Source organism: Cervus elaphus, chromosome 17 (genome assembly GCF_910594005.1).
Source record: "Cervus elaphus chromosome 17, mCerEla1.1, whole genome shotgun sequence".
Taxonomy (NCBI): domain Eukaryota; kingdom Metazoa; phylum Chordata; class Mammalia; order Artiodactyla; family Cervidae; genus Cervus; species Cervus elaphus.
In genome coordinates, this window is record NC_057831.1 from 14017067 (window position 1) to 14040753 (window position 23687).

Consider the following 23687-nt stretch of genomic DNA (forward strand, 5'->3'; position numbering starts at 1 on the left):
TGCCCCCCTCAGTCTCTTAAGGCTGTCTGTGGCACTAGTTGGTAAGAGCAGATTGGTAGATGCCAGTGACTAATTTTATGATCCTAACCTTTCTCTGCCTTTGTTCTTGTACTTGTAAAGTAGGGATACTAAGATTGCCTACCTCAGAGGGCTATTGTAAGGTTTAAATCAGGCCTTTGATGTAAGACTTTCAATAAGGACCACTCTACAGCACTGCTTACTGGCAGCATGTGCTTCTGCTATGTTCTTGCTTCTCCCTCGGTTATTTATTTTGTGCTTTGGCTAGTGATTTTGGTTATAATTATGTGCATGTGAACTACTATAAAGAAACCAAAGAAGAGTATCAGATAGTTTTTTAAAATGCAAGTTGACAGTGATCTCTGTGCCCCTTCAAAGAAATGGTTAGGGATACAGAGAAGGGTGGAGCCGAACAAGCAGTTTGGTGTTTGGAGAGTCCTTGGTACATGGAAAAGCATCGTATGCCTGGGAAGCCGAACCAGAAATTGTGTGGAGTAGTTGATAGAAAATATTTCTGGACGGGAAACACTTTGTTGTTAGGAATAAATTGTTGCTAACCCTGTTTAGCACTGGTTCCACTGGCGTTCCAATTGCCAGATAAAGACCCTTTGTTTTAATGTCTGTGTCCATATTGGCTTAAGTTGTTGTAACAGTGTATACCTAGGGTAAAGATAAGAAAGAATGTTATTGTTTTGTGCCATTTTTACTGTTACCCCCAGCTCAAATCTACATTCAGCCCTGTTCTATACCGCAATCAAACTTCAAACCAATAAAAATATTTAGATTATTAAACTATTGTGTTCACCTAATTCCCAACTCAAATGACTTAAAAAAAGAAGCCAAAATATAAATAAATGTGAAGTCTTTATGTCATTTTAATATGTTGTTTATCATTGCTTCATCTTTTGGCTAAATGTTGAAATTTATTTTTCTATTTTTTTTTTTTAATAGATCATCAGAAACTGGAAAGGGAAGCTAGAATCTGCCGTCTTTTGAAGCACCCCAATATTGGTAAGGAAATGTTTTCAGTTTGTTTTAAATATTAATTAAAATTTTACATAATTTTACACAAATTAAGATATTTAATAAACTAGAATATTATTTGTAATTATTAACTAATAGGTTCCTAACTTTTTATATTGGTTACATTTGATTCTTCAAAGTTTTTGAAAGTTTTTCAAGAGGTAGCAGTTTTCTTACAAGCAAGTTAGAAATAATATAAGGCATTATTAATTGAATAGTGCTTTTCTGTATCTTTAACGATTCTTCAGCTGCTGCTACTGAAGTTTGGAGAGAGGGAACTTTAGCCATTATGTCAGTCAGCTAAGTTACTTTTCACCTATCCTGTAAAATGTTTACTTTGTAATCACTGATTCTACTCTAGAATCTAGTATAATTGTTTTAGAATATCATCCCTCATGAATATAATAGCATGATAATGTTCAAAATTGAAAAATAATTGTGAATGTAAGAGAAATAGAGGAAAGAAACAAAGGAAAGAAAAATAAAATGCTACATTCTGTGACAGTAGTTTTGATTATTTTTGAAAAGTGTTACTGTCTCGCTCAGTTTTCCTCGCAGCCAAAATGTTTCTGATGGAGGAGGAGGGAGAGAGGGAGTGATAATGCAGTAAAAATAACAAAATCACTCACTGACAAGGTTTAAGCTTCTCTGTTTTTATGTATGAAGCCATTCTGTGTCTCTTCCTTCCTTGAAGTTTTTAGTATCCTTCATTTTGTAGGTACTTCTTAGGTTCTTAGTAAATAGACACTATCAAGTAAATCTGAAGCATTAACAGATTACTGACTGTCTAATAGGAGCCTTCTGGTTACAGAGAGAACAGAGCAACTTGTGAAATGTAAATATGCCTCTTTGTGAGTATTTTACCCTGATAAAAGTCTGTGGCATTTCTTAATTGGCTGGATTATATTGCTAGGACTGTCATAACACCAAGTTTCACAGACCGGGTAACTTACACAGAGAATACCTTTTCTCACAACTCTGGAAACAAGAAGTCTGAGATCAAGGTGTGGGGCGGCATGGATTCTTCTGAGACTCCCTCCTTGGCTTGTTGGTGGCCATCTTCTTATGCTTTTATATGATCTTCCTCTGTATAATGTCTCTTTTTAAATTTCTTCTTTAAGGGCACTGATCACTTTGGAGTAAGGTCCCTCCTGAGACCTCAGTTTAATTGCTCTTCTAAAGACCCTAGCTCCAAGTATCCTCCCGTTCTGGGGAACTGGGAGTTGGGATTTCAACAAGAATTTTGGAGAGACACAATTCTGCTCATAATATTGACTAAAGAGGACTTATATACTATACAAACTGATTATAGTTCAAAGACTCTTTCTCACTCAGGTTTAAGATAAATGAAACTGTAGTTTACTGAACTTGTTATTCATATGAAGGAAAGTTGTTTTTTTGCTCACTTGATTTTAATAGGGATCCCTCTATGAAACTCAACTTCTATAGATAATGAAAGTAGTTGCCTCCATTTCCCTTAGCAGACCAAAGTCGAACCAGAGAAACCCAAAGTAAAACAAGAATGATTTTCGTTTTGACACCCGTACAGAATAGCCTTACCAAAAAAGAGGAAGCTGTACACTGGGGGAAGTTCTAAAGTCCCCTGACATCGCACCGTCAGCACACTCTGGCACAGAACGGCGATTCTCGGGGTCCGAGGCAGCCGGTGTCCTTGGTCGCCTCGCTTGAGGCTTTCTTCTCTCTCTCAGGTCTTTTGAACTTTCAGACCCGTTTCTAACCACGGGAGAGATTTCTAGTAATCCTGTACTTTAGTGTATAAATCATAGGTATATTAAACTTCTAAGGCACGATCTAAAATCATTATAGAGTAGCAAATTCACCCATATCATTCATTTACTCAACAAATTAATATTTTGGGACTACAGTGAGAATACAGCAGTCTAATGTTCCTCCCCTTGTGGCGCTTGCATTACTGGGGTAGACAGGCCGTAAGTAGAGGATGTTAGGTTGTGTTAATGACCGGAAGAGAAAGCAGGAAAAAAGAAATTGGGTGTGATGGGGGATTACATTTTAAAGAACTGATCAGGATGACTTTTTTAAGAATGAAATTTGAGTGAAAACCTAAACAACAGGAGGAGGCAAGTCTGCGGAAAGAGACTCTCTGGCGAAAGAAAGCTCTACAGGCAGAGGAAACAAACCGCCTTTGTAAACAGGCCCTGAGGTAGGCACTTGCTCAGTGGACTGCACCAAAGCTTTTTTCCCCAACCTGGAGAAACGAGGATGAGTTGTTTTTACTTTGTCTTAACTGATGGAGCTCCATGCTATGTAATGTGACAGTGTTGTATTTACTCATGTAATGACAAATGATGAAACAACAAGGACAACAGTGGTATAAAATGGTCAGCCACCACAGACAGAGGCGTGCTTGATAGGTAGTTGCTACCGTGGACATCTGCTGGGGAATGGCAGGTGTTCCTGTCGAGATCGTTAACAGCTTCACAGGGATCGCTTGCTTACTTGCTACTCATTCAGGAAGGGAAGACAGCATTTGGTCTTTTCTTTTTTTAATGTGTTTATGTATTTCTTTGGTTGTGCTGGGTCTTAGTGGCTATATGCAGGATCTTCATTCTTCATTGTGGCGTATGGGATCTCTTTTTCGTTGCAGCATATGGAATCTAGTTCCCCTACCAGGGCTTGAACCCAGGCCCCCAGCATTGGGAGCACGCAGCCTTAGCCACTGAACTACCAGGAAAGTCACAGCATGTGGTCTTGATTTCCTTGAAATAGATAATCTGGTATCTACAGAATATGAGAGTCTTCTCCTCCTCCTCTTCTTCCTCTGTTATATTATTTGCTTGGTTTTCTTAAATCTGTCAGGTTTTTGAACTTCAAGGAAGGAAATACTATTTCTGACCATTTTTTCCCCTGTGAAAATTGGCTTGGTGCATTTTTATTTTTGTGTGTGTCTCTCTCAGCACAGAATCGATAATCTGAGGATTTACAGCAACTGAAATGTTGCTCCCAAAGAAACATGTTAAACCAACTAAAAGTGGTCCTTCACTAAACCACTTTTTCTTCAGCAGTTTTTTTTTTTTCATGTTTTTCTGATTTTCAAAGTAATACACACATTTAGTGGAGAATTTGGAAAATACAGTTATATTGGAAGAAGAAACCAGAGAGAACAACTTTTAATATTTGTTCATGTCTGCCTTTTTATAATGAATCTTCTGTATATGCTAATTTCCAGCATTCTCTTGTATGCATTTTCATTCCCCTTTAGACAAACCATGAAAATATAATTTTTAATTGTCAACAAAGTTTATTGAGTGTGTAGCTATCACCAGCCCATGTCCTAGGCTTAACATACTGGTAATGAAGCAGTGATCAGGAGAGATAATATCCCTGCTTTTCCTAAGCCTTGGAACCTCGTGGAAGGAGACAGACCATAAACAAATAAACTATGGGAATAATGTCATGGGAACTGGTTCTCTGCAGAGAATTAAAATAGGGTAATTTGATACCAGGGCTTTGGGTGGCTACTGTCAAAGAGAGACACATCACGCACAGTTAAAGTCAATAGATCTGATTCAGTATTAGTGCAGTAGAAGAAAGAGCTGAGCTAAATTCTTTTTTAGCAAAGACAACTGGAGAGTTTACGGCCAAGGAGCAGAATGAGGGGTCAATGAGTAGAAAGTTATTAAGAAGAGATATCAAAAGTAGGAGGGATTCTTGCTCAAGTGGCCTAGAATGACAAAATTCTTATTAAAGGCAGACTGAGGACTTAGATATCAAGCATAGATGGTGAGGAACTTGATCAGATTTCAAGGGTAAGCAAATATCAAAGGTGGGAGGGTGACTTCCTGGGATTCTTTGCTAAAACTCACTCAGGCAGTTTGAGAACAGGACCTCAAAGGACACGACCTAGTTGAAAAGAGGGCTTAGATGAGCCTAAAGCTGGGTCGAGGAAAGAGTCTCTGTCGTTACTTTTGAGTGGCTTGTCTGGCACTGTATGTATGCGGAGGTCACATTTAAAGCTATATCTCCATGACAGGAAGAAGCCATCCCGGGAAAGCTCAGAGAGGAAGGACTGTGAGCAGAGGAGTATCTCTTGTTAGGGGGGAGTCAGGCTCCAGCGTGTGCCCTGCCCTGGGGGAACGGGAGGCGCCCTTAGATGAGTCAGAGGACAGTAGTACCTGGTGGGAGGGCTTTGTAAACCAGGTTAGAGGGTTTGGGTTTTATTCTAAGTGCAGTGGGAAGCCAAGTGAGAGGGGTATGTCACAGACTGATTTGCTCTGTCTGCAGTGTGTGAAACAGGTTGTAGTCACCAGCTAAGCAGAGTCAGGAATAATAGTGCTCCTCCAGTTCATCAAAATCCGGTTTTTATCACCCTAATGCCCTTGGCTCCATTGTCTTGGGCAAGAATTGAAATAGCTCCACTGTGGCGCCCTTCTCTATGTGGGCCGTGTAGTCTCTGAAAAGCACCATGCATGCTTTGACGCCACAAATTTGAAAGTAGAGGCAATTTGCTCAGTAACGTCATTGTTTCTCTGTCCTTGGAGCAGTGCGTCAGTTTTGTTTGAACAAACTGGAAGGATTATATTGATAGCTAAGTCTAAACTGGCATCACAGTGTTGATGAAATTTGGAGAGATTGTCTGACCTCATGCTTCTGTTAATTAGCTTGTTTTCGATTGTTATATTCATCTCTTATTTGAATAAAATGGCTTATTTTCTCTTGAGGTATGAAAAGATTTGTGGTAAGCCAGGTAGTTTGAGCTACACGTCAACATATTTACTAAACCAGGGGAAAATGCCATTAAGGTAGTGAAATAAAATATTGCTACTTAAGGTAATAGCTAAATCGTTCTCAAAATGATTCTGTATTTCCATTGCTTTTGTGCTTGATCTTTGATCAGCATTATTACTGATAAATTTATTGAAACCTGTAGTGAAACCCAAATAATTAAAAACAGTAAGGAAAAACTAGGAAGACAAGCAATATACTCATTAAATTCAGCTATACGAATCTGAAAAGAACTGGACTAGGGAAAGAAAAGAGAAAATATCAACAGCTTTGATCCGACAAATTTGATGCCCTCGATGAGAAAATGCCTACTTATAATCCTTTATTTCCTAGGAGATCAGTATTTGAGACAACTTTGCAGTTAGCGGTATGAAAAGATTTTTGTTACTGGGTTATGCCATTCTCTAAGGACTTGAATTTATACTTTTTGTAGATGTTAGGAAGTGCAAGACAAGTTTTTGAAAGTTTGAAGGAACATTTCTATTTGTAGAGGATCAGCATCACCTTTTAAGGTGAGCCTTTACTGACGAGGCTTAGTGAAGCCAGTAGCTGAGAGTCAATGGAAGGGATATGTGGCCTTTTCAAATGTAGTCTGTATTAGAGTCCTGGGACCCCTCCGACAATGGGTTAACCTTCCTGAGATCATAATCTCTTCATGATTACCTCCTTTTTACTACCTCTCGTAGCCACGACCCTAGAACACATAAACACAATCACTCATATGTCGTTATAAAGTACAATAGAAAATTAAAGATGTAGTATTAATGGAAAACTCTATAGACTTGTGGACCCCACTTTGTTCTACTTCTGATGCTGGTCTATTCTGTGAGCTGCGAAAGCACGTTCTGTCTGCTCATTAACTTCTAGCTGTTCTCATTGTAAAGAAGAGAAGATTTTGATCTTTTTATTTCCTTCTGAGAATTATTAGAATTAAATAATGCATCTTGTCATTTTAGTGAGGAGTTAATAAGCTTTGGAAGCTATTTAATGTAGATAAACAACTGAATAAATTATTACAGAGCATTACTTGTCAGAAACTACCTAATTAATCATTTTATTTTTTAATTGAGGTATAGTTAGTTTACCATATCGTTTTAGGTGTACAACATAGTGATTCACTTTTTAAAGGTTATATTCCATTTATAGTTATTATGAAATATTGGTTATATTCCCTGTGTTGTACAATATATCATTGCAGCTTATTTATTTTATACAGAGAAGTTTGTATCTCTTAACACCCTACTCCTATTGTACCCCTCTCCCTCTCCACCCCACGCTATAACCACTAGTTCTCTATATCTGAGTCTGTTTCTGTCTTGTATTCCCTAGTTTATGTTTTTAGATTTCATAATTAAGTGATATTATGCAATCATTTCTTAAGGTTTAGTAATTTCTTCCTAAAGAGGTGTATGTACTCAATAGTGGGAAAATATATCTCAGAATCTGTTGTGTATTATTTGTATGATATAAACTGTCTGTATATATATATCATATTATGTATAATATATGTATTATAAATAATCAGAATCAATATTGCAGTGAAAGAGATCTCATAGATTATCTAGTACAAACTCTTATTTTTTTCAATGATTAAGGAAACTAAAGTTTTCTAAGTCTATATGACTTATCCAAAGTCACAGTTCTTTAATGACATTGCCAAACCTAAATTGTTAATACCCTCTATATACAGAGGTACTGGTGTTTAGGGAAGCTGATTTGTAGCAATATGCTTGAAAAGTCATTTGTGTTTCCTTTCTAGGAGAATTTTGATGATGTTTTTGGTTCAAGTAAGTCTTCTCCTCATAAAGGATAAACATTACATTTAAAAACTACCAATACTAATACAAGAAAAGAAAATTCTGTAAGTTTTGGTGAACATAAATTATACCTTATATATTTACCCTGGTATGAATCAGAAAGATGGCTCTGATTGAACGAGTTTTATAATTTGACATATATAACAATACATGAAATTACATTCAATGACAGGTAGAAATTAAAGAATATATATAGACATTATTTTCTATACAAGCAGTTTTCCCATGCCTATGAGTGATAATTTATGGCTTCCAGGGTATGTATAATTTCCTTTTCCTAAAATATAAAACTGGAAAAGTCCTTAGGAATTATCTAAGCCCAGTATAGATTCTGCAGATAGAGAGTGGAAGTTTTAGTAGGGAAATATGCCCAAGGTCACTCACAGATCTCCAAAGAGATGATAAATGTACAGCTTGCTTATGACCTCATTGTGCATGTACTATCTCTTCTTTTACCTGGTCTTGGAGGTATGGTGTCATACTGTAAAAGTAATATGTTAACCTCATTTTTAGATCTCCCTAATCTTTTCAAAAATTTGTTGGGTCAACTATCATCCTTCTAATTTTTACAAGAATGAAATTAATAGTCACATATTCTTTTGTTTCTAACAAAATTTTACCTTTATATCTGCATGCAGTCCTCTTTCAGGTTTCTAGAATTTATAAGAAACCAATCCAACCACATTTTGTATAAGCTTAAATCCAGTAAATATTAATCTTTTTAAAAATATTTATTTTTTTGTGCCAGGTCTGGTCTGTGCCAGGTCTGGTCTACATGTGGGATCTGGTTCCCTGACCAGGGATCTAACCCCAGCCCCCTGTATTAGGAGGTTGGAGTCTTAGCCATGGGACCACTAGGGAAGTCCCAGCAAATACTAATCTCAGACATTCCCAGTAGTTATCAGATGATTAAACTGCCTTACATGGCTGTTGCTACAAGATTTTGGTTTTGAACCTTTAAAGAGTCACATGGGAGAACAGCTCATCTTAAGTAAATGTTAATTGGTGTGCTGAGAAGACAAAATTAATGTTTTTGTGAATGACAGTCAAAAGTTTTTTTCAATGTTGTGAGAAATCCAACAATGTTTCAAGCACATAATACTTACATAGCTTTTCTCTATGACCTCCTTCATTATTGGCAGTTATGCCTAATATTCATGTTTGCAGTTACTCAAGAATATATCATTTTTATTGTTAAACAGCTTTCTCCAGTGACTCTCCAACAGATAAAAGGTAATTTAACACTATTCAGTAATAAAAACCAAAGTACTCTTGGTTTATCTTCACCTTTTATTTGATTAGATCTCACTTCTTTTGCTTGATTATTTGGTGTGAAGGCTAAGTTACTTTTTAGAATGTCTTGCTGCCTGCAGAATTGATTATCCTCTTCTAACAAATGTAGCACAAACTTTTTTTTCTCCCACCAAATAAATATTTTCAAAAATACTCATTATCTGTTAGCTTTTCCTCCCTCCATGCCTCCTTTCCTTCCTTCCTTCCTTGTTTATTTAATATGGCCAGTAATATACACTTTATAACTTTGGGTTGAAAGTTAAATTCATAATCTTTTTAAGTAAATATCTTATTTAGTAGAAAGATAAACTACTAAAATACTGGTGTAAAAACTCTAGATTCAAGATAATATTTTAGATTCTCTTTTAATTACTAAGTTTGGATCTGAGTCCCTTTGTTATTGATTCCTTTGTATTTTTCCCATCCATCAAATGAAAAAACCAGCTCCTGAGTTATACTAGAAGTAGCTGGATTGTGTATGAAATGATAGAAAGAACGGTCCTGTTACAAATGAAGGACAATTTGTGATTGAGACTTACTGGGTGGTACACGTTGATCTATCAATGCATATTGTTTACTTGAACGTATCTCCTGATTTTTCTGTTAAACCTGTTTTGTCTCCTCCTTGTCCCATCTTCCCTAGTTTCAGGGTAGAATCCCCTAACAGAGTACCGGAAGTTTGTGTTAGTTTCTCAGGCTCAGAATTAGGCCCCAAACTAAAACCTGGAAGAAAAGTAATTCCAAGTATCACTGCACCTTTTTCTTTGTTTGCTTTCCTGGGACTTGAGTTGGCTGGAATCGTCTCCTCTCGCTTCCCTCACCACGGGCAAGAACAGTAGTCAGGAAGCCATCAAAGGAGCTCAGGAATCTTTTGATCACTTAAAAATCACTGCTCTGCTCCCTGTCCTCTGATAGCTTCGATAATAAAAATAAACTTAGGTACAGAAAGCTGTTGTGTTAAGATTTGAAGATGGGCTGAATGAAAAGAAAAATTCCAGTAAACTCTGTCACCAGAATTAGTAAGAGGACTGTTAGCTGTACTGTCAGGCACTGGTCCAAGTGCTCTCCCTGCCCATGGTCTTTTAATCTACAGTGCAAACACAGGCCCTTCTTCTCTCCACTTACAGACCAGGAATCTAAAACCTGGTCTTTTTACGCAGATTACGCAGTTTACCAAAGTCATACAGCCAGTAAGTGGTCAAGCTGGAATTCAAGCCTGTAGATGCTACTGACACTCTCAGTCCATGCTCTAACTTTGGATTACTCAAACTGTTGTTATTTAATGAGTAGAGAAAAGAAGCTCCAAGTTTTGTGAAGATTGATTAAAATAACATTAGACTAAGGCCCTTTCCTAGAGATATTGTATAATTTTACTATTTATCTTTATTTCTACCCCCAGAGGGGAAATATCATCATGAGATTATTGAAACACTCAGAGGATACAGGTATTATGGAAATAATTTTATTTTGGTGACAGTAATTTTTTGTATCTTGGTGAAAAAAATTTTAAGTGGTCATTTTTGACCCTGCATTAATTATTTGCTTGCTATGCCAGACAATCTTTTACTCTAAATATTTGTCAGAAAACAATGAAAGTTAACAAACTAGCAGTGGTAATTAAGGTGATGTGTAACAGGACAGAACAAATTTTAAAAACTATTCTTTAATTTGTAGAAAATGAATCAGGACAGGACATTTACAGGATGATGGATTCTAAGATCAGATGAACCCTCAAGTGGACATGTGTTTTAAACACCCAATGCTCATAACTTATTTTAATAGAGTATGTTCAGCAATAGTAATTTAGTTTGGAGATAAATTTTGAAAGTGCAGTTTAGAGCTTGAGTATAACAAGTTATTTCTACCATTTTATAATGCTGGCTGTGGTTTAGTTTGGTTTAAAAAAAAAAAGTTGTCACTTTGGTAATGCTATAATCTCATTCTTCTTAAGTTTGAAAACAGGGATTGGTTTTCTTTACAAATGCTCCAAAGTGTTTGCTCTTTGAATTTGCTTTGTAGTTCATCTGCTTAACAAAATAACCCCAGCTTTGATAAACTTGCCCTGGAGTGATGATTGTGTTAGATTATTTTTTGATATATTAATTTTGTTGATTATTTAGTTTAAAAGACTGTGTTGAAAGAAAGGAAATAGATACATACAGTAATATGACTTCAATTCTTCTTAAAATATTTTTTCGTATTTTGTGTTTCAGTGGTCATTTACAGTATGCTGTCTATGAAATGACAAAAATCTTTTGATAGGATTTCATTCACATTATTGAATTCAGTAGTTCACTGTTAAGTTTTCAGGAACAAGTATATCATGTATGCTTAGAATAAGAAAAATTTCTGTAGCGTAAAAAATTAATCTCCAAAGAGGATAGCAGTAATTTTTGTGAGTCCATTATTTTGATGTATAGAAAATCTTGTCTTTCATTCATTCTGTTCAGAAAATGAATAATTTTACTTTCAGATATTTAATTGGGAATTTTACGTTATGTAAACAGTTCCCCTGTAGAGAGAGTCATAATTATGATTCAGTTGAGTATCAGTGGTTTTGCATATTCAAGTGACTTTGGGTTAGATTATTTGTAAAAAAATAAATAAAACAATGCTTTGTTAATCTATTTTGTATTAAAAGCAGAGCTCTTTAAAATCAAAGTGGTGGAACAGTATTTTATACTTAGATTAGCTCTGAAAATATTTTAACTTTAAAAATATTATTTAAAGATACTGATTTAATTTGGCACTTAAAATACTGAAAGGCAATAGAGATGAATGAAACCTAGTCCTTAACCACAAGGAATTTATAGTTTAGAAGGGCAGATAGTGATGTATACAATTAAAATTCAATGTGGTTATATACGATAATGAAGCAATTACTAAGTGCCATGAGAACAGTAAGGAATAAGCTGAAAAGCTTAACTGAAATACATTGGGTAATGAACAGAATTTTGCCATAAAGAAGTAGGGATCAGACTCCAATAGCATTACAGAAAGGACATCAAAGGGAAAGATCTGATATAAGTGTCCTTATCACACTTGAAGAATGATGGAAGCTCTGGAATGATTAGGATGTAACTTGTGTGTTGGCTGTAAAGATTGATTGGAAGTAATGGTGGAGAGTCTTGACTTTCTATGCCAAGGAATTTGATCACTAATCTATAGAAAATAGGAAATTATTAAAGATTTATTTAGTTGACACACATGATTATATCAGTTTTCCCAGGAAGATAAATTTGGTAATAATAAACGTAATTGTATAGTGTCAGGAGAAATGTGTTGAAAAGCATTTAAGAGTCTTTTGAATTAATTTATGTATAAGACATGATGAGTTCCTGAACCATGGTAGAGGTGTCTAGTTTGAGTGACTAGAGGGATGTTGGGCCCTTTAACAATAGGGAACAAAGCAGGAAAAGAAAGTTGAGAGGCATTAGAAATTTAGTTGAATTTGAGAACATGAAATTATTTTTTTAAAGGTTGGAAAATATCTCCTTTGAGGGACCATAGACCAAAAAAAAAAAAGGAAACTGGAAAGAGCACACACCACCACCTAAAACCTGATCCCTTTTTGCCAGAAAGTGTAAGCCTCTCACTGCCTGGGCGTTCCTCTTCAGGATGGAAGTGACTGACAGTGCGCACGATCGTCCCTCCCAGACCAGCGCATGGCTGTAGCTAGACTCTTGGTTTTGGGTCTTTTGTTTCTATGGAGGAAATCAAACCAGTCAACTGTTCTCAAAGTGTCTTCTGAACAAGGAAGATAGTTTCTGTCCCCACTCTGTTGCTTAACTGTGTGGTTCAGCATTCCTAGGATGCTCTTTCTCCCATGTCTCTCCACGAGGCTCATTTCTTACTAGTCCCTCAAGCCTCAGCCAAACAGGTATCTTTCATTGACTCAGGACTTTAATTATTTTAATTTGGGTGTATCTTATCTGACTTACATGTGAGACATGACAGAGGGCTCTAGAAAATGTGAATACGTATTTGGAGATATTTACATGTAGGGAATGGCAACCCACTCCAGTAATCTTGCCTGGAGAATTCCATGGACAGAGGAGCCTGGCAGGCTATAGTCCATGGGGTCACAGAGAGTCAGACACAACTTTGCCTGCATGTACTGAACTGAACATATAGGGGATGGGCTTTCCAGGTGGTGCTAGTGGTAAAGAACACGCCTGCCAGTGCAGGAGACATAAGAGATGCGGGTTTGATCTCTGGATTGGGAAGATCCTCTGGAGAAGGAAATGGCAACCCACACTCAGTATTCTTGCCTGGAGAATCCCATGGACAAAGGAGCCTGGCAGGCTACAGTCCATAGGGTTGCAAGCAGTCGGACACGGCTGAAGCAACTTAGTATGAACACACATGTAGGGGACAGTGAGAGTGGATAAACACACTCAGTGATATGAGGATTATGAAGGGGCCAAAGACAGATGATAACAAATCCCTACTTGTAAAGGGCACGAAAAACAGTGATTGTCTTTATTCTCAATGTGCTTTAAGAAAATGTTTATATAAAATAACTAAAATTTCCTAGATAAATAAAAGGAAATTATATTTGGGGACAACATATTTAGACATATACAAGAAAGTAATATTGACTTCATTTTTAGCAATAATAGCTCAAATGTGTTGATTTTAGGTAGACTTACATCAATTTACTCTTGTAAGTACCAAGACTGTTTTATTAACAGGCTTAAATTTATTGGAGCTGTAATGAAGTTACAATATTGAAGATCATATTTTTTTCTTTAGCCAGTTGCCATTCCCCAAACAATTTCTCATTTAGAAGCTGGTAATTCCAATTACATATTTAAATTTATTTGTTAGGAACTTTCTAAGAGAAGAACTCTGACGAAACATGGTTTTCAAAACATATCTCATTCTTATATGTGTAGATTATTTCAGTGATCTTTTCTTTTGATATTCCTTATCTAAATCTGCCTTTCAAATTACATGTCCTGGTCACTTTCTAATAACCCATTCACAATATGGGCAAGAGAAATAAAACAAGGCCTTTTCCCCTCAGAAAGCCAAAGAGTCAGTGGTTTAAAGTCATTGACCGTCAGCCCCGGGGTAATTTTGTCCCCTTCTCTCTCTCCTTCTCCTGGAGCGGTTCAGCAGTATGTGTTTGGGTTGTCACCGTGGAGGGTGCCCACACGGCATCAGCTGGGTAGAGGTCAGAAATGCTGCTAAATGTCCCACGGTTGAAAAGACAGCCCCTCCCAATAATGAATTGTGTGCTGTAAAATGTTAATAGATAGCTAATGGAAATTTGCTCTATGACTCAGGGAACTATGACTGGGGCTCTGAAATAACCTAGAGGGGTGGGAAAAGGTGGGAAGTGGGGGGGAGATTCAAGAGGAAGGGGACATATTTTCCTATGGTCATTCATATTGATGTATGACAGAAATCAAACCAATATTGTAAATCGGTCATCAATCAAATAAAAATAAATAAATATTTAAAAATTTAATATTTTAAAATTGAATAGATTGAAAAACTCTAGTTTAAAGTGACAACATTAACAATTAGGCAAATAGCCAGACTAGCTATAACTCTGGATACTTCAGTTTCCTTACATTAAAAAAGTTCAATCAGTGTGTCCCCTTAAATGAAGGACAAGTAGACAATGGTACTTGCATAGAATATCCTGCAAGCAAAAGTTTCCAAAATATTCCATTTTAACAACAAAGTAGGAAAAGAACTAGTTTAAATGTCAACTGTAAATAAGATGAAATACTGATTAGGATTTTGTTTTTTCTAAGTTTTTTTTTAAGTATTTATATAATGAAATGTTTATTTAAAACAAAGTGAAAGCTATATGTCAATACCCCCCAAGAATCAGATAAACGGAGATTAAAAAGAAATATAGTTCTCTAGTGAAATGATTTTGTCTTCCTTGTGAATCATTTAGAACAGTGGTTCTTACCACTTTTGGATCTTGAACCTCCTTTGGATAAATTTCTATAGGTTATAGATTCTCTTCACAAAATAACATATTGATGTCAAAATTTTCATATAGTTTGAAGTATTTGCAGAGATCAATAGAGCCTAAATATGGACCTTTGGACCATAGATTTCATAATAACACAAAAAAATTATTTCGAAGAAATTTCCTTTTACTCTTAAACCTAACTCTTATGTTATTCTTAATGATCTTGTAATTCACATAAAAAAGATTTGCATAGTTCTCTCCACCTCAACTCCCATCATAATAAGCCATGCATTTTGAGATGGGGCTGCAGCCTGTGAAAAGGAGAATTACCACCCAGTTGATTTGGGAAATAAACCCCTAGACAGGAACTAAGCTAATCTCACATTTATTTATGCCTATTTGTACTTTTACATTATTAATCCCCCCCAAAGAATTTGTTAAGAAAATGAATAATGTAAGATTTTAGATCTGCATCTAGTGAAGAGAATAAACTGCTATTGAAACAATTCAGAAGTATCTAATTAAAGTGAAGCCTAGAAATTGCAATGTAAGCAGAAGCCAGCGTACCAGAGACTGGTGCTGACATATGCTAATTGCAGTCCTTTAAAAATCTGCTCATTAAAACAAGTTTTATTAGGCAACCTTGGCAAACCTGATTGCTTACTTCACATGCCAAACGATAATGAAATTTGTTTAAATAAAATAGAATAATTCTACCTTCTAACTAATTTGACAGGTCCTGTTCCCATTTAATCTGAATCAGTGATGCATTACTGTGATGTAACAGTTGCAAAGCATCTCCCAATAAAACGGAAAAAAAATGTAACTCTCTCCTGAGGTCTTCCCATAAACTGGAAGATGTTATTGATTTATTTTTTTGAGACTAAATGAACAGAATGTTGTGTTGCAGTGAGTTGTTTTTAATTTGGGAATATTTTCATGTTTCAATAGTGAATTTTACCAGGATTACGCTATCTGCTGTGTGTCTGACTGTGTCTGTCCTCTGCTCAGAAACTGCTCAGCAGCTTCTCAGGGGACAAGCCCTAGAGCCCTCTCGATGGCCTGAGACTGCCCAGGGATCACCAGCTGCTTTCCCCTCCTCATCTTAGCGCCCCTTGCTGCCCCAGCACCTGGGCTGGTCTGCCCCACCCGCTCTGGGCGTCTTGGTTCCTCAGCTGTGCCCCGCGCTCCTGAGGATGCTGCCTCCACCCGCCCCCCAGCAGTCCTGCAGGCTGCTTCTCTCGGGCCTCTGTTCAACCGTCTCCTCCAGAGGAGGCCTTCCCGACAGCTCTGTGTAAAAGGGCAGCCTCCTCCCCACCTCCCCACCTGCCCACCGCACACTCCTGCCTGCCTTCTTTGCCTTCCTTTTTCTCTTTCGCACTTACCACGATACTGCATGCTTAGTTGTAGTTTTGATTATTTCCTTCCCACTAGCATATAAAGGGCTTCCCTGGTGACTCAGTAGGTGAAAATTCCGCCTGCATGTGGGAGCCCTGAGTTCGATCCATGGGTCGGGAAGATCCCCTCCAGCATTCTTGCCTGGAGAATCCCCAAGGACAGAGGAGCCTGGGGGCTGCCGTCCTTGGGATTGCAAAGAGTTGGACACGACTGAGCGACTAAGCACAGCACAGCACATAAAACCCCACGGAGAAGGGACTTTAACCATCATATCCCCTTGTACCTAAATAGCCTCTGACATGGAGTCTGTGCTCAGTAAATGTTGCAGGGATTAAACATTGCATGGGTGCATATATTCTTAAGTTTAGATCATCTAGAGGGGAACACACACCCTTCTATTAATATGGTGGTAGTGGTTTAGTCGCTAAGTCATGTCCAACTCTTGCAACCCCATGAACTGTAGCCTGCCAGGCTCCTCTGTCCTTGGGATTCTCCAGGCAAGAATACTGGAATGGGTTGCCATTTCCTTCTCCAGGGGATCTTCCCAACCCAGGGATCAAACCCGGGTCTCCTGCATTGCAGGCAGATTCTTTACTGACTGAGCTATGAGGGAGGATTTCTATTAATATAAGAAAAACATAAATTTTAATTTATGACGTAGTTATTTTATTCAAGCACAGATTTCATCTGTAGAATTTTGGAATCCTTCTGGCTAAAGTAATATCAGTGGCTTAGGGCAAACCCACAGCTAAACACAGACTTTAAAACCAGAGAGCAAACTTAAGATTTCTGTCCAGTTGGGCAGATCAAAACATCATATGGCAGCATAACTCTTTTTCCTGCCTGGTCTTCCTAAATAATCCCTTGTCACTTAGTCTGAAATCCCCACCTGTGGCTTAGAATCTTGGCCCATACCCCTCTTGGTGATGTTTGAAGTATTTCCAGTGCAGCGTGGAGAATCTTAGGCATCTTTCTGGAGTTTCAGGGTCTCCCTGACAGACACCTACAACTGCTGGCTGTTTCCCCATCTTCCTGGGGAGCATTCTGTTGATACCCCAGGAAGCAGAACTGTTCTAGCAATAAATGTCACCAATGTCCCCCTTTGCCAGATCACATACTGATCTGGTTGTGAACCTCATTCTTAAACATTTATGGGCTACCCCTTAATTTGACTACATCACTCTTCAAAGCAAAAGCCTACTTTTCAGATGAAATTGCCAAACTGCTGAGTAAAGAAAGAGGGTTGGTTGTCTTTCTTACTCTTGCTTCTGTAATAGGCTTGTCCTGTCCTCAGTGATTCTTTTGAGGGCCCCTGGGAGCCCTACTCTGGAGCAAGGATTGCCAAGCTTTTTTTTTTTTTCATGTATTTTTATTAGTTGAAGGCTAATTACTTTACAGTATTGTAGTGGTTTTTTCCATACATTGACATGAATCAGCTATGGATTTACATATGTTCCTCGTCCCGATCCCCCCCTCCCGCCTCCCTCCCCATCCCATCCCTCTGGGTCTTCCCAGTGCACCAGCCCTGAGCACTTGTCTCATGCATCCAACCTGGGCTAGTGATCTGTTTCACCCTTGATAGTATACTTGTTTCAATGCTGTTCTCTCTGAACATCCCACCCTCGCCTTCTCCCACAGAGTCCCAAAGTCTGTTCTGTACATCTGTGTCTCTTTTTCTGTCTTGCATATAGGGTTATCGTTACCATCTTTTTAAATTCCATATATATGCGTTAGTATACTGTATTGGTCTTTATCTTTCTGGCTTACTTCACTCTGTATAATGGGCTCCAGTTTCATCCATCTCATTAGAACTGATTCAAATGAATTCTTTTTAATGGCTGAGTAATATTCCATTGTGTATATGTACCATGGCTTCCTTATCCACTCGTCTGCTGATGGGCATCTAGGTTGCTTCCATGTCCTGTTTGCCAAACTTTTTCTACAAAGCACCCAGTAGGAAATGCTTTAGACTTTGCTGGCCATGCCTTCTCTTGTCCTAACTGTTTGACTTTGCCATTGTAAATGCGAAGCAGCCATTTGTTGTTTTTCAGTGTCTAAGTCCTGTCCTTATCTTTGTGGCCCCATGGGCTGCAGCACGCCAGGCTTCCCTGTCCTTCACCATCTCCCAGAGTTTGCTCAAACTCATAACCATTGAGTCTGTGATGCCATCCAACCATCTCATCCTGTCACCCCCTTCTCCTTTTGCCCTCAGTCTTTCCCAACATCAGGGCCTTTTCCAATAAAGTTAGCTCTTCACATCAGTTGGCCAAAATACTGGAGCTTCAGCAGCAGTCCTTCCAATGAATATTCAAGGTTGATTTCCTTTAGGATTGACTGGTTTGTTCTTGCTATCCAAGCAGCCATAGACACTTCCTAAATGAATATGTGTGACTGTGCTCCAATAAAACTTGATTTACAGGCACTAAAATCTGACGTTTATTTTTACATGACATAAAATTATTCTCTTTTTGACTTTTTTTTTTTTGCAACCATTAAAAATTTTTTTCAGCAAACAAATAATTTTCAGTTTATAGACCATTCAAAACTAGGCACCAGGCTTGATTTGGTCTCTGGGCCATAGTTTGCTAAGCCCTACTCTGGAGGCTAGGAGACCTTCTTGGGTGGGTTGCTTGGACTTCAAATATCTGCTTGACTCCCCAGTGCTTTATTTCCTGGGCCTAGGAAACAGCTTTATCTTGATTTCTTGGCCAGCTTGTATGTTCTGAATCTCAGAGGACAGAAGCTAAAACATCTCAGTGCAATAATGACTTGTGTGGCTTTCCATATCTGAATTCCTCTATTCCAGAAAACAGTTGCATTTCCATTCTGGTTTCTGACACGCTGCTTTTCCGGATTCTTGGCCTGCCTGTCCTTGCGACATGAAAAGCCTTGGCTGCTGCTCAGTGTCTTCTCAGTCTCGCTGTTGACCCTGCTGTTACCTTTGCTCTTCGTTGGCGCTTGCCTGGATTTCTTGCCCTGCAGTGAGCTTCTAGATAGTAGGTTTTCACCAGTGTCCACCTTATCCACCAACTACCACACCTAGATAACCTGTCACTGTTGGATTTGGCTTAGAGGTTGAACTGACATCACTCACAGCTTACCTGTATTCCTTTTTTACTTGAAACATGATGTCTGTTTCAGGTTACCTCTGAATTTACACATACGAGTGCTATTTCTGAAACAATTTTGACCCCTGACTTTTTTTCATCTTTCTCAACTTTTGGATTACACAGAACCCAGGCCAGCTTTGTCCATATTTGACAGATTTACTGCTTTCTAGGATGTGACTCTGACAGGTGATTATTTTTTTCTGTTTACTGATATTTTTGAGGTGTTTTTCTTTATGAATCTGATCTTTCCCCCATCCTTCCCCAAATATCCTGAGTCTACTAGAATCTGTATAAAATGGAAGGTGGAATGGCCTCAGTGAGAGCTTGCCCTTCTTAATAACACAAAACATATAATGAACTAATTTTGGTAAAATAGAGGACTGCTGCTCTGAGAGTACAGAAGAGAACATCTTATATTCATCTTCATGTGCAAAGATGTCATGAGGGAATCCCCTCTATCCTTTGGACCTGTTTGCACTTGTGAAACTGACCTGCTTAAACACTCTGCTAGGTTAATCAGAATGGGACAGTGTAGCATGAGCACCGAGGGGATCTGCTGTTACTCAGGGAGGAAGGCTGATACCTCCTGAACACGTTGGCCTTTCAGGTAGAGCACAAGTTTCCCTGGTGAGGGAAGTGAGCAAAACTCGCCTGGACCCCGAGCCATTCCAGCAGGTTATCAAGATGGGCAGCGGACGGGAATTCTGCTGGTTTCCGCTGTGGGAAATACTGACCCGCTCTCATTTACTCGTGTGTAAATGCAGACTGCAAGCTGCCAGGAACGGTCAACAATTCTTTCTTTGTGTGTCGACAACTTATCTGAATTCCCTGGCCTCAAAAGACCATTCACACAGTCCCAGACCCTGTTCTCCCGCAGGTGGTTGATACTGCTGGCATGGTCCTTGTTTTTTGACTTGCTCTTCCTGGGCCCTGGCCCATGTGTCCTACACACTTGAAGTCTGGGCTTGTGAGCCCCTGGGCATGACTTTGCAGATAGCCCTGTTTGTGACCTGAAACTGTGATAACTGTCTCTGGCATGGAGCTTCCATGTTCCGACCCTCCACACTTTTGTCCTTGCTCCTGTCCCTGCTTGACCTTTCTACCCCGTCTACCTCTGATATCCTGGGAGACAAAATTATTCATTTCCATTGAAACATCACATTTTTAAACAGATATTTGAATAGATATAAACTGAAGAAATATAACTAGTTTTCTGAGAAACATTTTCACTTTTGTGAATTTATTTATCTGGTACTTTGATTAATTTCTAGTTCTTAAGTTATATAACATAGAGATTATTCCTGCTCTGTGTGTGTGTGTGTGTGTGTGTGTGTGTGTATACCAGTTGATCCTTGAACAACTTAGGTTTGAGCTTTGTGCATCCACTTAATAGGTATATCTTTTCAGTAAGTATGTATTACTTACACAGTCTGAGGTTGACTGTGCAGATGTGAAACTCCAGATATGGAGGGCCCACTGTAAAATTATACAGCAATTTTGACTGCAAGAAGGGTCAGTATTCCTTACCCCTGTTCAGTGGGTGAAGTTCAAGGGTCAACTGTATATATGTATGCATGTATGTACATATGTATGTGTGTATACATTTATATATAGTGTTCTCTTTTTCTTATTGTTGATTTTAAGTTGTGTGTCTCATTTCACAGCTATATTTTCACCTTTAGCCCTATGTTAATTTTGCAAATCGAGAACTTTAATCACCTGAGTGGGTCATTACTTAGCCTAGCACAAATTACATCATGATTTTTATTAAGTTGTCAACAGCAAATTTACTGTGTTTATGTTTTCTACTATTATTCAAGACTCCTGACAGCATTTTATTTCTAAAGATAATATTCTTTCTAAGAGGTATCTTGGGAGAGTATGAAAATCATTCATAGAGTGTTTTAATATCACATGACATTCGAATGGTTATATTGGTGAATGACTGGGTAACTTTGGGATCTAAAAGGCTACTAATAGCTCTCTGAGTGTAGAACTGAAGAAATAGATGCTTTTGAACTGTAGTGTTGGAGAGTCCCTTGGACAGCAAGGAGATCCAACCAGTCCATCCTAAAGGAAATCAGTCCTGAATATTCACTGAAAGGACTGATGCTGAAGCTGAAACTCCAGTACTTTGGCCACCTGATGCAAAGAACTGACTCATTTGAAAAGACCCTGATGCTGGGAAAGATTGAGGGCAGGAGGAGAAGGGGACGACAGAGGATGAGATGGTTGGATGGCATCACCGACTCAATGGACATGAGTTTGAGCAAGCTCCAAGAGTTGATGATGGACAGGGAAGCCTGGCATGCTGCAGTCCATGGGGTTGCAAGGAGTCGGACACGACTGAGCAACTGAACTGAACTGAAAATATACATTCCATTAAGTGATATTTTATTAAACTAATCTTCTAATCTGCATCAGCTAATTAAGATCGTTATGCTGCCATGGGTTGTCCCACCAAATGGATGGTCCTTTTCATCAGAGATCAGGAAGAAGGATCTGGCTTCCAGCTGTATCTAGGGTTAGGAAATCTAGCCTGTGCCCTTTGTGAAAGGAAGATTGCTCTTAGCTTCACCAGCTCCCAGAGACAACTGAGGAAAGTTTTGGTTTCACAACCTCTTTGTGGAAAAGAAAATAAGTCTTTAGGCTGAATGGTGAACACTGCCCCAAAGAGAAATATAAATAGGCTCACTCCCCCTGCCACGCCTGACCCAGAGAGATTCTGGGGATTCTGAGGGAAGTTCCCCTCTGAGTATGTACATCATCAATTTGGGTTTAATTTAGTCTGAGATGTTCATTTATCTGCTTCTGATGGTATTTGCATGTGTGTGGGAGGCAGGAGAGTAAAGGCTCTGATGATGACCAGACACTCCTTGGTTTGCTGCAACTCCAAAGGTTGTAGTTCTGTGTTCCCCATATACATCCCTCTACCTCTCACCCCTCTTGAAGATTCTGGCTTCTTTGAGATAAAAGTAACTCTGTAGAGCTCTACAGAATCCTATTAGGAATCCTACTGAATAATTCAAAAGGACAAAACTGAACTTGTTTCCTGGTATTGTTGGAACACAGTACAGTCAGGGGTGAGCTGGACTGCTAGTGGGTGGCTCTGAAATACTCCCTTGATAAAAGTGCATATTTGTAGGCTTCACTATCACAGATTAACCAGGGGTGGGCTCTTGGAATTTGCCGTTTATTTACTTGCTTACTCTTTTGGTTTATTTACTTATTGCTTAAGTCAAGCACCAAGTGATTCTGATACAGATTTCCAGGGACCACCATTTACAAATGGTATTGTTCTAGAGATGATGTAACAAAGAGCTAAATCCCCAGTAAAACTTTGGGCCAGGAAGCTTGTATTCAACTGTGATGAATCACCAGACAGACTGTCCTCTTTCTTTTCCATACTAAGTCTAGAGAACGAAATCATTAAGAAAGATTCTTAGGAAGTGATAACCTGAAACCTATTGTGTCTAAACCCTTGGCATGCTTACCTTATTTAATTTTTTCAACAGTTGCTCTGCAGGTATTAATATTACCTCCATTGTTTGAGTGACTCTAATAAGTACTGAGCACTGCACTCATGAAGAGGCTGAGTATCAAAGAGATTGATTCATTTGCCTGCGGCTACTTAGTTTATGAAGGGTGGGACCAGGATTCAAATACATCTGTTTGATTCCAAAGTTCAGGTTTCTACTGCACAAGCCTTGTGTTCTTCACTTCCTCCTCTGCTTGAAGCCATGAGAGCTCTCTGTGCAGCTGTATTACTTTCTTATTTATTTAAATAAAGCATTAGAGTGTGACCAATGCGGTACTAAATATTGTTGACATGGAAGGGGTTTCTTACTTGTGCAGGAAGTTGGGACATTTACACAAGAAAATACTTAACATTTCAAGGGAGCGTGAAATTACGTGCCCAAATTAGATACATAGAGAAGAGAGAGGCTCCTGTGTTGTATGTGAAATGTTTTTTATGCAGGATATTGGACAGATTTGAATATCTTGAAGGACACATTTAAGGGCCTGGGAGCAACGTTGCCCCCATATCACAGAAGTTGAAATGAGTCAGTTCTGGGGGTAATGCTGGGTAATCACCCTTCATATGGTCATCATAAGGAAAGCTACATGTGTGCTAAGTACTTCAGTTGTGGCTGACTCTTTGTGACCCCATGGACTGTAGCTTACCAGGCTCCTCTGTCCATGGAATTCTCCAGGCAAGAATACTGGAGTGGGTTGTCATTTCCTTCTCCAGGGGATCTTCCTGACTCAGGGATTGAAATCGAGTCTCTTATGTATCCTGCATTGGCAGGCAGGTTCTTTACAACT

General features: G+C 38.5%; 1 protein-coding gene across 18 annotated transcripts in view; it reads left to right on the plus strand.

Annotated features, from left to right (window-relative positions):
• The window catches only part of CAMK2D (calcium/calmodulin dependent protein kinase II delta), a 299891-nt gene that overhangs the window by 98106 nt on the left and 178098 nt on the right, over positions 1-23687 (plus strand). For all 18 annotated transcript variants that reach the window (XM_043870845.1, XM_043870839.1, XM_043870837.1 and 15 more), the window contains exon 3: positions 970-1029. In XM_043870845.1, the coding sequence (XP_043726780.1) occupies positions 970-1029 (60 nt within the window). The remainder of the gene's footprint in view (positions 1-969; positions 1030-23687) is intronic.